Source organism: Callospermophilus lateralis, chromosome 5 (genome assembly GCF_048772815.1).
Source record: "Callospermophilus lateralis isolate mCalLat2 chromosome 5, mCalLat2.hap1, whole genome shotgun sequence".
Lineage (NCBI taxonomy): Eukaryota > Metazoa > Chordata > Mammalia > Rodentia > Sciuridae > Callospermophilus > Callospermophilus lateralis.
The window spans coordinates 116,154,579-116,172,292 of record NC_135309.1 but is presented as its reverse complement, the minus strand read 5'-3'; the positions used below and the strand labels follow the sequence as shown (position 1 = coordinate 116,172,292).

Here is a 17,714-nt window from a genome sequence, read left to right as displayed (position 1 = left end):
TTGAGGAAAAGCCCTGCTCTATTGTTTTAGTTGAGAGCTGAGTGAGTGTGGCACCGTTTTTTGTTTCAAATCATTTTTACTGGAAAGATTGATATGTATTCAGATGTGATACTTTATAGTATTTGTTACAAGTGATAAATTGGAACTTTAAATGAAAATTAGTATTTTTAAAACCTTGTATTCACCACTTTGACCTTGGCTACTGTCCAATAATCAAAGAACTTTTTTTTTGCTGAGGTTGATGGTAATATTAACAAATGTCATTTTTTTTCTAATTTTCCTCATTTTTTATTGGTGTGTTGTAATTGTATATAATGGGAAAATACGTTATGTTTTCATAAATGCACACAATATAATGATATAATTTGGACAATATCATTTTTCGGTATTTTCTTCTTTCTTTCTTTCCCTTGGTTCCTTTTCTCTAATGATCTCATGGGATTCAATAATCCCACATTTCTTTTCCTTTTTACTCTCTAGCTTCCACATATGAGAGAAAACATATGACCCTAGACTTTGAGAGTTTGACTTACTTCACTTAACATAATGTTCTCAAGTTCCATCCATTTTCCTGAAAATGACATAGTTTCATTCTTTTTTATTGCTTGGTAAAATCAATTGTTTATATTTACCACATTTTCTTTATCTGTTCATCCATTGACAGACACCTAGACTGGTTCTTTAGTTTAGCTATTGTGAATTGTGCTACTATAAACATGGGCACGCAGGTATTGCTATATAGTATGCTGGTTTAGATTCTATAGAATAAATGCCAAGGAGTGATATAACTGAGCCAAATGGGGGTTCCATCCCTGGTCTTCTGAGGAAGCTTCATACTGATTTCCATAGTGGTTGTACTAATCCCACCAACAGTGTAAATGTGTTCCTTTTTCACCACATTCTCTCTAGAATTTATTGTTGTTTGTATTCTTGATGGATGCTATTCTGAGTGAGATGAAATCCCAGTGTTTTTGAGTTTTCTTTCCCTAATTGCTAAATATGTTCAACATTTTTTTCATCTATCTGTTGGCCATTTGAATTTCTTTTTTTGAGAAGAGTCTGTTTAGTTCATTTGCTCACTTATTAATTGTGTTATTTAACTTTTCTGTGTGGGGTCTTTTTTTTTTTGAGTTTTTTATATATTCTGAATCTTAATTCTTTGTCAGAAGAGTAGCCTGCAAAGATTTTTCTCCCTTTTTTTTTTTTTTTTTAGAGATTGGTGAGAGAGACAGAGAGAAAGACAAAGAGAATTTTTTTAATATTTATTTTTCAGTTTTTGGCGGACACAACATATTTGTTTGTATGTGGTGCTGAGGATCGAACCCGGGCTGCACGCATGCCAGGCGAGCGCGCTACCGCTTGAGCCACATCCCCAGCCCTAATTTTTCTCCATTTGATATGTTCTTGCTTCATATTCTTAATTGTTTCCTTTGCTGTTCAGAGATTTTAAATTTGATGCCATTCCAGTTATTAGTTCTTGGTATTATTTCCTGAGTTTTACGGGTCCTACTGAGAAAGTCATTATCTGCACCTATATGTTGTGTTACCCTACATTTTTTTAGGATTTGCATAGTTTCTGGTCCAATTTCTAGATCTTTGATCCACTTTGAGTTCACTTTTTGTACAGGGTGAGAGATAAGAATTTAATGTCATTCTTCCTCATATGGATAACCCACTTTCCCAGTACTATTTGTTAAAAAGACTATCTTTTTGCCAGTGTGTATGTTTTTAGCATCTTTGTGAAGGATCATATGATTTTATCTGTGTGTTTTTGTCTCTGTGTCTTCTATTCTGTTTCAATGGACCATGTTTCTGTTTTTTTATGCCAGCACCATGCACATTTTGTAGTATAATTTGAAGTCAGGTATTATGATGACCCTAGCATTGCTTTTTTGGCTTAGGATTGCTTTTGTTATTCTGGGTCTTTTATTCTTCCAAATGAAATTTAGGACTGTTTTTTTTCTACTTCTATGAAGAATGTCATTGATATCTAAAAGGGGATTGCATTAAAAATGATTGCTTTTGGGAATATGGCCATTTTAACAATATTAATTCTGCCTATCAATGAACATGGAAGGTTTTTCCATCTTCTTGTGTCTTCATGAATTTTTTCTTCAGTGTTCAATAGTTTTTCTTTTTGGAATCAACTTAACAAAAGAAGTGAAAGACCTCTACAATGAAAACAATAGAACGCTAAAGAAAGAAATTAAAGAAGACCTAAGAAGATGGAAAGATCTACCTTGTTCTTGGGTAGGCAGAATTAATATTGTCGAAATGACTATACTAACAAAAGCACTATACATATTTAATTCAATTCCAATCAAAATCCCAATGACATTCCTCATAGAAATAGAAATAGAAAAAGCAGTCATGAAATTCATCTTGAAAAATAAGAGAACCAGAATAGCTAAAGCAATCCTTAGCAAGAAGAATGAAGCAGATGGCATCACTATACCAGACCTTAAACTATACTATAAAGCAATAGTAACAAAAACAGCATGGTATTGGCACCAAAATAGACTTGTAGACCAATGGTACAGAATAGAGGACACAGAGACTAACCCACATAATTACAGTTATATTTTCAAAGGCACCAAAATGTACATTGGAGAAAAGACAGACTCTTCTTCAACAAATAGTACTGGGAAAACTGGAAATTCATATGCAACAAAATGAAATTAAACCCCTGTCTCTCACCATGCACAAAACTCAACTCAAAATGGATCAAGGACCTAGGAATTAAACCAGAGACCCTGAACCTAATAAAAGAAAAAGTAGACCCAAATCTCCATCATGTGGGATTAGGCCCCAACTTCCTCAATAAGACTTCTACAGCACAAGAATTAATATCAAAAATCAATAAATGGGATGGTTTCAAACCAAAAAGCTTCTACTCAGCAAAAGAAACAATCAGTGAGGTGAATAGAGAGCCAGCTAATTGGGAACAAATTCTTACCACATGCACGTCAGATAGAGCACTGATCTCTAGAATATATAAAGAACTCAAAAATCTTAACACCACAAAACAAAATAACAAAATAAATAAATAACCCAATCAATAAATGGGCCAAGGAACTTCTCAGAAGAGGATATACAATCAATCAACAAATATATGAAAAAATGTTCAACATCTCTAACAATTAGAGAAATGCAAATCAAAACACTCTAAGATTTCATCTCAAGTCAGAATGGTAGCTATTAAGAATTCAAACAACAGTAAGTGTTAGGGAGGATGTGGGCACACTCATATATGACTGGTGGGAATGCAAATTGGTGCAGCCAATATAGAAAGCATTATGGAGAATCCTTGGAAAACTGGGAATGGTACTACCATTTTTTTTTTTTTTTGACTCAGCTATCCCACTGTTCAGTCTATTCCCAAAGGACTTAAAAACAGCCTACTACAGGGACACAGCCACATCAATGTTTTTAACAGCACAATTCACAATAGCTAAATTGTGAAACCAACCTATATACCCTTCAGTAGATGAATGGATAAACAAAAATGTGAGATACACACACACACACAAACACACACACACACACACACACAATGGAATATTACTCAGCATTAAAAGAGAATAAAATCATGGTATTTGCAGGTAAACAAATGAAGCTGGAGAATATAATGCTAAGTGAAGTTAGCCAATCCCAAAAAGCTGAATGCTGAATGATTTCTCTGATTTAAGGATGCTGGTCCATACTATGATGTGTGGGTCGGGGTGGGAGGATTAAATGAACTCTATATAGGACAGAGAGGAAAAGGGGAGGGAGGGGAAGGGATGGGGGATAGGGGTAGGAAAGATGGTGGGATGTGATGGTTACATATTAATTCTGCCTATCCATGAACATGGAAGGTACCCTAAGTATGTGTATAAAGTATGTGATGGTACCCTAAGTACATGTATAAAGACATGAAGGATGTGACTCTACTTTGTGTACAACCAGAGATATGAAAAGTTGTAATCTATATGTATAACATGAATTGTAATGCATTCTGTTGTCATATATAACAAATAAAAATTTTAAAAAAGATGGACACAATACCTTTATTTTATTTATTTAATAAAGGATAAAACCCAGTGCCCCATGCATGGAAAGCAAGTGCTTTACCACTGAGTCACAACCCCAGCCCCTGTGTTCTATAGTTTTTATTGTAGATCTTTCACCACCTTGGTTAGATTTATTCCTAGTTATTTTATTTTATTGGAGGCTATTGTGAATGAGATTGCTTCCTGATTTCTTTCTCAGCAGATTGATTATTGGAGTATTGGAAAGATTGATTTTTGTGTATTAATTTTGTAAACTGCTACTTTGCCTAATTTGTGCATCTCTTGGGATGGATCTCTCTTCCACTCTAAGTGTGAGCCTTTCTAGGGCACAATATTCTCTTGCCAAAGTGTGCAAGATATCAGGTTGTTATGAATTTTTCAATATATTTCCAAGTAGGTTTTGTAGTATAGTTTTCCTACTAGTTCCTTGGTGATGATTAATGTATTTTTTATACAGTGTATATTGTGTCAGAGCTTTAGGATTCTACTTTTTCTATAGGGGTCCATCTAGTAGACCTGGCAGTTGTGTTGTATATAGCAGGGTATATGGGGTTCACCTTCTGTGTTTACTCTTCTTAACAACTCTGTAATTATCAAAGGTTGTGAGGGTGATCTAGATTGAGACCCCTCCTAGTTGTGGTATTCATAGCTTTTGTGTTAATCTGTTTTTGCTGTAGGAGTGGATGCCCATGAGTGGGACCTAGAAACCCCCCTTAGCCATTCCTTCTTGGGACCTGGTCATTAATTTGGGGTTTTTGTCTTTTCTATTACTTGTATTAAATTATTGCTGAAGTTTAAGTGTGATTAATTTGTGTCTGGAGCAAGGTGTACTGTCTTTTGGCTTGGTTTAGCTCAGCAGTAGTTTCTACTCAGTAAATTTAAGAGTGTCCCAGTAGATTCCCAGCACCTTACTGAGAAGCAGTATTTTCAGTGATTGAATCCTGAGTCATGGGGCAACTAGAAATGCAGCCTTCTTCTAATCTGCCATCTTAAATCTCATTTTTTTCCAATATTATACCATTGACATGTTTTAGTGTTTGAGAGATATATCTCAGCAAAACATTGTTTTCCAAATTCCCAGTGCATTCAGAAAATGAAATGCCAGAAAGGAACATCAGTATAAGTAGGTAGGGAAGTACAGTATGAGGAAAAATGTATGCAAGCAAGATTAAGAAAATTAAACAGTTATTTGCAGATCATTTGGTTAAAGTGACCAAGTGTAGGATAGGTGACAAAGAAGATCAGATTCGGGGCTAGGATTATGGCTCAGTGGTAGTGCATTTGCCTGCCATGTGTGAGGCACTGGGTTTGATTCTTAGCACCACATATAACTAAATAAATAAAGGTTTATCAATAACTAAAAAAAAAAGGTTAAAAAGAAGAATATCAGGTTTTCATGATAAAGACTGTGACATAGATAGGAAGAGCTAGCCTTTAAGGGTTGGGGTGGAGGCTGTCTATTTTAGAAAAATAACTTGTGTCCAACTTGATGATCAGTACTAGAATAAGATATGAGTCACAGGATTTGGGAGGAAAGTAGACGAGGGTGCCTGAATGTCTTAGGCCTTATCAATCAGCATGTTATGTTATCTTTCTGGTCTGTTGCAGTTATATGAACATAAGTATCACAGTCTTACTGTTAGTTATCCTCATCTGTTGACTAAAAAGCCAGAGTCCCTGCAGAATAGGTTCAAGTATGTCTGAGCATTGTGTGGCATCTCAAATGTACTCAGTAATAAATACATTTTTATATTGTATTGTTTTCTAAAATTACCCCATCTTTGTTACTTCCCTGTTTGCTTAAATAGTTCTTTTGTTGTTGATTAGAGTTATTAAAGCCATGTGATATATGCTGTCTAAACTTTGTTTAATGCTGGTTATTACAGAGTTCAGAAAACAGAGTTTCAGTTGTTTTCTTATATAGTTTTTTCTCTTCCTTAGACCAATAGTATTGTCTAAGGTGCTCAGTAGTGGATGGAATTGAGTTTGCAGTCCATAAACATGCTGTTCAAAGACTGCCATTTTGTTCATAGGTTGGATTACCATGTTTGACTTCTTCTTTCAGCTTAAGTTCTCTGACAGAGCTATTTCAGTCCTCATAAAAGTAGATCACTATTAGCCTTCAGTTCTCCTTTCATGCTCAACTATGTATAAACAATAATGTCCTCTTGTCTACTGCCAAATGTTTCCTATTTGTTTCATCTCACTAATTGGCCAGACATAATTAACATTTGGTATTGGAAAGTTAACACTTAGTGATTAATAGTTAATATTGCCACATCTTGTTCATCTGACTGTAATAAACATTTGTTGGGGGTCTTTTTTTGTTCTAGGTACTGTGTTTGATAGAATATTAAATAAATAGATCATGGCACTTTTTAGGAACTCACAGTTGAATGGAGGAGACATTTAGCTGAGATCTCAATGATGAGAAAGGAGCTCATCATACAAGCACCTGGGGCAACTAGATCTAGAATAGAGCTGTCAAATTGGAATATAATGTAAATCTTATCTGTAAAGCCACATTAAGAAAGCAAAAAGAAGCAGGTGATATTGATTTTATAATTTATTTTACTAGTATATTAAATATTATCATTTCAACATGTATTTAATATAAAAATTATGGTGCTATTTTGCATTATTTTTCTTCAGAATCCAGTGTATGTTTTATGCTTACTGTACATTCTTAGATTCTGTACATTCTTAAGATTAGCTACATTTCAGACATTCGATATCCACAGCTGGCTGGTGGCCACCTATATAAAGGCAGAAATCTCTGCTGGATGAACAGCCAGTTCAAAAGCTCTGAAAGAGATTCGTGCAGAGGTGTACATTTGGCATTTGGAAGTGGACAATATTGGTCTCCATCTTTGGAACACTATCAAAACTAAGTATAGAGATTTAAAAAATCATTGATATACCCAGGTTTGGTGGTATATGCCTGTAATCCCAGTGGCTCCGGAGGCTGAGGCAGGAGGAGTTCAGCCAGCCTCAGTAACTTAGCAAGACCCTCTCTCTAAACAAAATATGAAAAGGACTGGGGATATGGCTCAGTGGTTAAGCACCCCTGGTTTCACTCCCTGGTACCAAAACAACAACAACAACCAAACAAAAATTATTGATACAGAACAGGTGTCAGTATAGTTTTCAGTGAAGATATAGTGGAAACACCTACAGGTTTTTTTTTTTTTTGTTTGTTTTTTATTTTCTTATACACAGTTGTACTATAAAAGAACATGGAAGAATCTCAGAGAGGGGCCAGGTATCTTTAGGTTGGGGGAGCTAGGCAGAGATGGAGTTTTTCCATAGTTAATTCTGACATGATTGATTACTTCTTTCAGTCTCCTTTCTGGCTGAGAACCACTACTTAAAAGTAAACCGAGGATAAAAGAGGTTAAGAAGGATAAAGAAAGATAAGAGGAATGCTTAATAAGTTAAGAGGGAAGGTGCTTTAACAATGACAGAAGAAGACAGGACATTTTCATGTTAAAATTTTTGATACCCGTTGAGATTGTAATTTAAATAGAGAGGTAAACTGGGCTAAGATGGGTTCTAAAATGAGTCAATGGAGTCATTGACTGTAGCTTAGCTGCTAGAAGACTCGTGATTAATTGACAATTGAAAGAGGTACTTGCTGTGCCCTCCCAGCCAGAGATTCTTAAATTCTTTAAACTTGATTATGGGCTATGTTCCTTCACTTAGAGTCCTGGTAGCTGTTGTATTTTAGTTAACTATTTGTGTTTGTCACCTCCATCTTCACTCTAATTACACTATAGAATTACTTAGGGAGTTTTTTTTTTTTTAAGTGCTTGTTCCTATTCCCTTTCCTATCTCAAATCAAAATTTCTAGGAGTACAACCTAGATATTACTGTTTTTTTAAAGTTTCTAAAGTGATTTTGATGTTCTGAAGTGATTCTGATGTTCTATACCTGTACATAGTATAGTGAGCACCTTTAAGGCACAAGTTTTATTCACCTTCATGTTTCGTGAGTTTGACTAATTGTCCAGCATATAGTATGAAGAAAAATGAAAGAGTAAGCAAATGAGTAAATTTGATCAGCAAAATTGGCAGGCCTTGATGGGTAGCCTCATAAATTAACATTGCTACCTACCTATTGCCTTGAACAATTACCAGGCAAGTTATTAAATACACTGTACCTATTTTGAAATTCTTACATAGTAATGTGCAACTATTAGCTCAGTTGATCTAAGTCAGGGTACTGACATAAGATTTCAGGTAGAAAAATAGATTAAAAAATGATGGAGCTATTCTGAATCTTATTGTTTGACTTCATACATCGCTAGATGTAGTGAACTGAGTACAATATATGAGAGACATTATTAAAGATAGAGGATTTTTGCCATCAGTTCATAAATTTGGCACTTCCAATTTTCACAGAATTAAATAAATATTTTTTGTTTTTAAAATTTAATGCTGTAGGGCTAGGTTGTGACTCAGAGGTAGAGCGCTCGCCTACCATCTGTGAGGCACTGGGTTCAATCCTCAGCACCACATAAAAATAAACTAAAGATATTGTGTCCACCTGTAACTAAAAAATTAAAATAAATAAATAAATAAAAATAATGTAATGCTGTAGCTATTCAAAACACCCTGCTTATAAGAATATTTATAGTTCTTTGTCATGAGTCTTTTAAAACAACTTCAGAAACATATTGAAGTGACTCTTCAATGGTTGCTTTTTATAACTTTCAATGAGAGATGAATGGAAAGCAACATGTATGAAATGTTCTGCAAAAAGAAGATAAGGTGGTAGTCACTAATAAGTCATCATCATCATAATGAAATGGCATTTTTAATCTCAGACATAGTTTATAGAGTACCCTTAGCCTAAGACCTAGTAGCAGCCAGGTATCTCTTTCATCTTACCAAACCTGTGTTGGAGTTGCCCCCAAAGTAGTTGCAGAACCAGGTGTGGTGGCATGTGCCCATTATCCTAGTGACTTGAGAGACTGAGGCAAGAGGATTGCAAGTTTCAGACCAGCCTCAGCAACTTTGATGCTGTCTCAAAATAAAAAATAAAAAGACTGGGAATGTAGCTCTCTGGTAAAGTATCCCTGGTTCAATCAGTAGCAACAAAACAAAACAAAACAAAACAATGTGGTGTCAGAGGAGTTCCCCAAGGAGTATCCAGAGATAGGGCCAGTTGAGATTCTGAACTGAAAAAAAAAAAAAAGAAAAGCACTAAACTAAACTCCAAGGTGATAGATCTAAAATAACCCAATCAACAAATGGGCCAAGGACCTGAACAGACACTTCTCAGAGGAGGACATACAATCAGTCAACAAGTACATGAAAAAATGCTCACCATCTCTAGCAGTCAGAGAAATGCAAATCAAAACCACCCTAAGATACCATCTCACTTCAGTAAGATTGGCAGCCATTATGAAGTCAAACAACAACAAGTGCTGGCGAGGATGTGGGGAAAAGGGTACTCTTGTACATTGCTGGTGGGACTGCAAATTGGTGCGGCCAATTTGGAAAGCAGTATGGAGATTCCTGGGAAAGCTGGGAATGGAACCACCATTTGACCCAGCTATTGCTCTTCTCGGACTATTCCCTGAAGACCTTAAAAGAGTGTACTACAGGGATACTGCCACATTGATGTTCATAGCAGCACAATTCACAATAGCTAGACTGTGGAACCAACCCAGATGCCCTTCAATAGATGAATGGATAAAAAAATGTGGCATTTATACACAATGGAGTATTACTCTGCACTAAAAAATGACAAAATCATTGAATTTGCAGGGAAATGGATGGCATTAGAGCAGATTATGCTAAGTGAAGCTAGCCAATCCCTAAAAACCAAATACCAAATGTCTTCTTTGATATAATGAGAGCAACTAAGAACAGAGCAGGGAGGAAGAGCAGGAGGAAAGGATTAACATTAAACAGAGACATGAGGTGGGAGGGAAAGGGAGAGAAAAGGGAAATTGCATGGAAATAGAAGGAGACTCTCATTGTTATATAAAATTACATATAAGAGGTTGTGAGGGAAATGGGAAAAAACAAGGAGAGAAATGAATTACAGTAGATGGGGTAGAGAAAGAAGATGGGAGGGGAGGGGAGAGGGGATAGTAGAGGATAGGAAAGGTAGCAGAATACAGCAGTTACTAATTTGGCATTATGTAAAAATGTGGATGTGCAACCGATGTGATTCTGCAATCTGTATTTGGGGTAAAAATGGGAGTTCATAACCCACTTGAATCTAATGTATGAAATCTGATATGTCTAGAGCTTTGTAATGTTTTGAACAACCAATAAAAAAAAGGAAAAAAAATAAAATATTTTTTAGGAGAACTCACAAAGTACTGCAGCTTGTCCTCACAATGAACAATGACAGAAAAGGGATAGTCTACCTAGTTATGTACACAACAATGGGTCAAGGTGTGGAGTTTATATGAGGGTTTAAGGAATTTTGGCTCAGGGCCAGTTTCTTTCAGTGTGTTCAGGGCAACAACTTAAATACTTTTATCAGTGCTTGCAAGTACTTAAAGGTCTTGCTTAGGTTCAAGCTTGCAGGGATAAACCTGTTACAAAGCAATCTATGCTCAGGACATAGAAAGTAGGGGAAAATGGGGGACTGTACAGTACTTCAATAAATGATAGTTGTTTCTACTTGTAGCATTGCTGTATATTTGAAAATGAAGTTGATGTGACACAGTTTAACATTCTAAAACTGTATTAATGTTCCTACAGATGAAAAAAAGTGAAGAATTGATAACTAAAAATCATAATCAAGAAGAAATAAGTATTCTTCGTTGTTGGAAATGTAGAAAATGTATAGCAAATTCTGATTGCTTCATGAATTATCTTGAAAATCAAGTGATTAAGGTGAGTATTGCTGACTTTAGTCTTTGAACATTTTCTAGTGTAGGAATGTTGTGAGCATAGCATCAGACATACTATACTCTCTATATGGCATCCTTCATATTTCATAGTTACAAATAGTTTTAGCATTAGCTGCTAATGTTAATGTGCCCTTGAAATTCCTTGAACTTCTCTTAGACTAATATTAAAGAGGAAATACTAAATAGGTACAAACTAGGAAGTAATTTGTGGAGTTTACAGGGAATTCTAAATTCAAAAGAGCATGACTGTAATCACCTTTCCTGTTTTTTTTTCCCTCATTTAAGAGACACACTCAATTTTTTGTCTTCTTATTGTTTTGTTTTTTGCCTCAGCCATACTTAATCATGATTATTTCCTCTGTACTTTTAACAGATTAGCCAACCTGAATCTGATAATAGTAGATAACTTTGACTGCATACTTACTGTGTGCCACATACTTTTTAAAAACAACATTTTCACTGGATTAAAACCCCTCAAATTTTCACCTTATGTTACTCATCTTTTTGTTGCTGTGACAAAATACCTTAAAAAAACATCACCCTATGTTACTCATCTTTTTGTTGCTATGACAAAATACTTTAAAAAAAACATCTTAAAGGAAGAAAGATTTATTTGGACTTAAGGTTTTAGAGATTTTAGACCTTGGTTAGTTGACTCCATTGCTTTGGGCCTGAAGCAAGGCAAACATCATGGTGGAAGAGCATGGTAGAAAAAAGCTGTTCATCTAAGGGTAGTCAGGAAACTGAGAAGGAGAGAGAGGAAGGGGCCAGGGACAAGACTCTTCAAAGGCATACCCCAATGATGTACTTCCTCCAACTTGACCCTACTTTACAATAACCCATTCAGCTATTAACTTATTAATAGGTTGATCCATTGATGAGGTTAGTATTCTCATGATCCAACATCATTTCCCAACAGCACTGCCTCTGAACATTGCTACACTGGGGGTGAAGTCTTCAAAACATGAGTATGTGGGGGGTACTTTATATCAAAACCATATCACATGCTGAGATTATTTTATTGAATATGATTTACATAGAGCAAAACAATGTGCACAGCTTGATAAATTTCATCAGTTTGATATGAATCAGTTGAAGATACAAACATTTATGTAATCCCATAAATTTGTCTGGCCCTTTTCCAGTCAACACTCCCTCTTACAAGGTAGCTATTATTATCTATCACCATAGACTAGTTTTGCCTGTTCCTGCCCTTCATTCAAATAGAATAATATAGTATGCTTCTTTTTTGTCTGACTTATTTTCTTCAACAAAATGTTCTAGAGATTCATTTATGTGTCATCTGTAGAAGTAATTTGCTGAATAGTATGAATATATCTTAATTAACATTTTTTTCTGCCAATGGTAATTTGTACTCATTCCAGTTTGAAATTAGATGGGCTTATTTTAGTTTTATGCTCTAAAATTCTTACAAATGTCTTTCTGTGGTTATATTTTATTATTTCTTTTTGATACATATATGAACTTGGGGTCACAGGGTAAATGTATTAATTTTTTTAGAAACTGATACTAGGTATCCAAAGTGAACACTCACTTTCCATAGCAGTGTATGAGAATTCCAGTTGCTTTACATCTTTGTCAACACTTGATATTTTAAGTGTGTATAATTTTAGCCATTCTGATAAGAGGAATAGTGGCATATAACTATAGTTTTATAGCATTTCCCTGGTTACTAAGATGTATGGGGTACCTTTTTATGTGCTTATTGGTTGGGCACTGTTTTCTATGCTATATTTATATTATTTATTCCCTATAGTAACTCTTAGAGGACAATAATCTATCATGTCCATATTACAGATAAGTACACTGAAGCAAAGAAGCCTAAATAATTTTCCCAGTTCACACTGCTACTAGGTAATGCATGTGCAGTAGAACTGGGTGTTGAGGCTCAGGACCAGTCCTCTTAACCTCCACACAGTTTTTGTTGCCTTTGGCCTTCCATAAGTATATCATGGAATATGTATACCCCTCTCAATTGAGTGACTGGTCCTATTTACCTGCAGAATTCTTATTCATTCATTAAGCAAGTATTTAATAAACAATAGAAGTTCAAGCACTGCTAGGATGTATTTGGATGGGTAGTTCAAGAGAGCAATATAGAATAAAAAAATATATTCCAGTCCTGTAGGAGCTTTAAACTTTTCGCTGAAAATAAGCCAACCCAGTATAACTTAATTTGTTGTGTATTATAGCAGGAATGCAACCAAACTTCTGCCTGGACTAGTCATAGAATGCTTCCCAAAAGATGGAATATGTGAAAACACACACACACACACATACACACACACCCAGGTAAACTCATGTGTGGGTATATTTTACAGCTTTTAAAATTTAATTTGTAAAATCAAAAATTTAACTTGTAAAATTTAATTTGTAAGCCATAAAATTTATCCATTATAGAAATATAATCCAGTGATTTTTACTCATGCAATTATCACAACAATACATTTCAGAAACATTTTTGTTACCCAAAAAAGTTTTCTCATGCTCATTTTTTTCTGTTCTCATCCCCAGACAACCACCATTTTTATGTTTGTCTCTATAGATTTTTATGTACAATGTATATGTATATATTTTGTAAAATATATATGTAAACTATCAAAAATATCTTATAAAATAAAGATATTTATGTGAAATTATAATCTGATATTATATATAAAATATATATTGAAATATATATATAATAAAATATATTAAAAATCTAGAAAGTCAAAGGAGCAATTTATTTATTTATTTATTTTTAATTAATTCTAATTAGGTATATATGACAGCAGAAAGCATTTTGGTTCATTGTACACAAATGGAGCACAACTTTTCATTTCTCTGGTTGTACAGGATGTAGCATCATATCATATATGAAATTATGCATTACCTAGGGTAATGATGTCCATCTCATTTCACCATCTTTCCTGCCCTCATGCTTGCTCCCCCCACTCCCTATCCTTTACCCAAAGTTACTCCATCCTTCTCATGTCCCCCTAAACCCACTTATGGATCAGTATCCATTTATCAGAGAGAATATTTGGCCTTTGGTTTTTGGGGATTGGCTTATTTCGCTTATTATGACATTTTCCAACTCCATCCATTTACCTGCAGATGCCATAATTTTATTCTCTTTTAAGGCTGAGTAATATTCCAGTGTGTATATATTCCACAGATTTTTTTTAATCCATTCAATCTATTGAAGGGCATCTAGATTGGTTGCACAGTTTAGCTGTTGTGAATTGAACTGCTATAAACATTGAAGTGGCTATGTCTCTATAGTATGTTGACTTTACTTTGAGTATAGAAGGAGGAGTGGGTCAAATGGTGGTTCCATTCCAGGTTTTCTAAGGAACCTCTATACTGCTTTCCGAATTTGCAATGTCACCAGCAATGTATGAGTGTTCCTTTCCCCACACATCCTCACCATCACTTATTGTTGTTTGTATTCTTGATCGTTGCCATTCTAACTGAACTGAAATAGAATCTTATAGTAGTTTTGATTTGCATTTCTCTAATTACTAGAGACATTGAACATTTTTTCATGTATTTGTTGATCAATTGTATATCTTCTTCTGAGAGCTGTCTATTCAGTTCCTTAGCCCAATTATTGATTGGGTTATTTATATTTTTGGAGTCAAGTTTTTGAGTTGTGTATGTATCCTGGAAATTTGTGCTGTATCTGATGTGCATGTAGTAAAGATGTTCTCCCCCTCTGTAGGCTCTCTCTTCACTTAATGATTGTTTCCTTCGCTGAGAAGAAGCTTTTTAGTTTGAATCCATCCCATTTATTAATTGATTTTATTTCTTGTGCTTTAGGAGTCTAATTAAAGAAGTCATGACCTAATTTGACATAATGAAGATTTGGGGCTACTTTTTGTTCTATTAGGTGCAGGGTCTCTGGTCTAATGCCTAGGTTCCAGTCCACTTTGAAGTGAGTTTTGTGCATGATGAGAGATAGTGGTTTAATTTCATTTTGCTGCATATGGACTGCCAGTTTTCCCAGGACCATTTTTGAAGAGGCTATCTTTTCACCAATGTATACTTTTGGTGCCTTTGTCTAGTATGAGATAACTGAATTTATGTGGATTTGTCTGTGTGTCTTCTATTCTGTACATGGTCTACATGTTTATTTTGGTGCCAATACCATTCCTGTTTTTGTTACTATAGCTCTGTAGTATAGTATAAGGTCTAGTATTATGATGCCTCCTGCTTTACTTTTCTTGTTAAGGATTGCTTTGGCTATTCTGGGTCTTTTATTTTTCCAAATGAATTTCAGGGTTGCTTTTTTTTAGTTCCATGAGGAATGTCATTGGGATTTCAATTGGAATTGCATTAAATCTGTATTATGCTTTTGATAGTATTGCCATTTTGACAATAAAAATTCTTCCTATCTAAGAACATTGGAAATCTTTCCATCTTCTAAGGTCTTTTTCAATTTCTTTCTTTAGTGTTTTGTAGTTTTCATTGTAGAGGTCTTTCACCTTTTTTGTTAAGTTGATTCCTGAGTATTTTATTTTTTTGAGGCTATTGTGAATGGGGTAGTTTTCATAATTTCTCTCAGAGGATTTATCACTCATGTATAGAAATTTGTTTGATATATGGGTATTGATTTTGTATCCTGCTACTTTGCTGAATTAATTTATTAATTCCAGAAGTTTTCTGATGGCATTTTTTGGATTCTCTAAGCACAGAATCATGTTGTGGGCAAACAGTGATAGTTTGAGTTCTTTTCCTGTATGTATCCCTTTAATTCCTTTTGTCTATTTAATTGATCTGAGTAGAATTTCAAGGAATATATTGAATAGGAGTGGTGAAAGAGGGCATACCTGTCTTGTAAATATCATGATTAAGTCTAGAGAAGGAAGTTTATAATTAGGAAGGACTGAGGGGGTGTCTAAAATAATGTTGATTTTCTTTTTGTAATTTTTTTGTGGTGCTGGTGATTAAACCCAGTGCCTTAATGTATGCCAGGCTCTATCTGTGGTCTCATTGTTGTCTCTCTCTCTCTCTCTCTCTCTCTCTCTCTCTCTTGTTTTTTCCAATTGACATTTATTTTATTTATTGATATGTGGTGCTGAGAATCGAACCCAGTACCTTACGCATACTAGGCAAGCACTTTGCCATTGAGCCACAACCTTAGCCCTCATTGTTGTATCTCTTAATCAGGGTAGCAGATATGTGATTTGCTTTTCCTTAAGTCCTTCTATAAATTATAAAAATGTGTCTTATATTTTATAAGCATACATATTGTAAAAATATCAAAGATGCACATAAAAAGATGTATTCTAATTATAGGAAATCACAAAATAAATTATTGTAATCTAAAAGTAAGTTTATCAGAGGTTGTGTTGAAAAGATACTAAATTAATGACCTAATTATTTACATTTATTACCTACTAAAGTATACACTTAATTAAATAATAAAATAAGTGTTTTATTTCTGAACTTTCTATAAATGGAGTCACACTGTGGATAGGTGTTCTTCTGGAACTTGCTGTTAACTCAGCATCACCATGTTGAAGTGTGGCTTTAGTTTACTTTCATGTTTGTATAGTATTCTAGGATATTGTATATGTCACTTTATAATTAACTCTACTATTGGTAGACATTTGAATTACATCTAGTTGTTTTGTGCTAAAATCCAGTGTTGCTTTGAGCTTTCTTGTATGTATCTTAGTATACATGACAGAGGTATATTATTAGAAGTGGAGTTGTGGTACCATAGGCCATATGCATGTTGAGCTTTACTAGGTTATATTTAAACTGAGCTGTAAAGGAATATGGACATTTGAGCTTTAGCTTTCCAGCCACTGTCATGCAGTAAGACATGAGGGAATTTACAATGGAGTTTACAATTTTCATAGAGAGAAAAGGGGACTTCTACTCTGTCTTTAGACCTGAGTCATAAGACGTGTGGGGAAGTAACAAAAGCAAAAGCAAAAGCAAAATCACAGCAAAACTACTAAAAAAATTTAAAAATAAAATAATAGAAATTATCTCCATTTGTTCCATCTGTGGTGGTGCCCTCAGTTTTAGTTGTTATAGTTTGGACATGTCAAGTTAATGTGGCCTGTAGAACATTCAAATATGTTAGAAATAGGAAATAAGAGTGTAGATTTAGGAGTGAGTCCTCAGTATGTAGGTAGTGAGGGAAGCTGTGAAAGTAGGTGGAATCACCGTTGCAATATATGAATGGAGTGAGAGAAGAGGACCTAGGAACCTTTCTAGGATAGACAGAAAAATAGAAGATCACAAAGAAGGAAAAGGGAGCCATGGACAAAAAAATAGGATGCAGTTTCATAGAAGTCAAAGGATGAACATCTTCCAGAAACACAGATTGGTTATTAGTGTTGAATGTTGTTGGGAGATTTAGAAGATGAGACACTGTCTTTCATGTGTATCCTAGAGAATGCTAGTCTATGAAATGTTTCCCCTACATTAACGCAGAGGTTGTGTACAAACTGTATAGCCATACAAAAAGACTCTGAATGAGAATTAAAAGTGGTCATTGGTTTTAGAAATGAGATCATTAGTCAACGATTATTGTAGTTGTAAGAATAGTAGAGGCAAAAAACAAATTTCCATGAGATGAAGAAACTAATAACTGAGGAATAGTCCAACGTTTACTGTAAGGCACTTTATATTATTGAGTTATGACTCTTTTTCATCACTAGGCTATGAAGTACTTCATCCTTATAATACCATGATAATGCAGTGGCTGCCATGAATGTGATCAAAGAATATTGAATTGATTATAAAATTATATACCTCCTTTTTAGGTA

The 17,714-nt window shown here is 34.6% G+C and overlaps 1 protein-coding gene across 1 annotated transcript in view; it reads left to right on the top strand.

The window, feature by feature from the left end:
• Rnf180 (ring finger protein 180) overlaps positions 1-17,714 on the top strand; it is a 222,570-nt gene that overhangs the window by 21,416 nt on the left and 183,440 nt on the right. Inside the window, exon 2 of the mRNA XM_076856117.2 lies at positions 10,775-10,909. Coding sequence (XP_076712232.1) covers positions 10,775-10,909 — 135 coding nt within the window. The remainder of the gene's footprint in view (positions 1-10,774; positions 10,910-17,714) is intronic.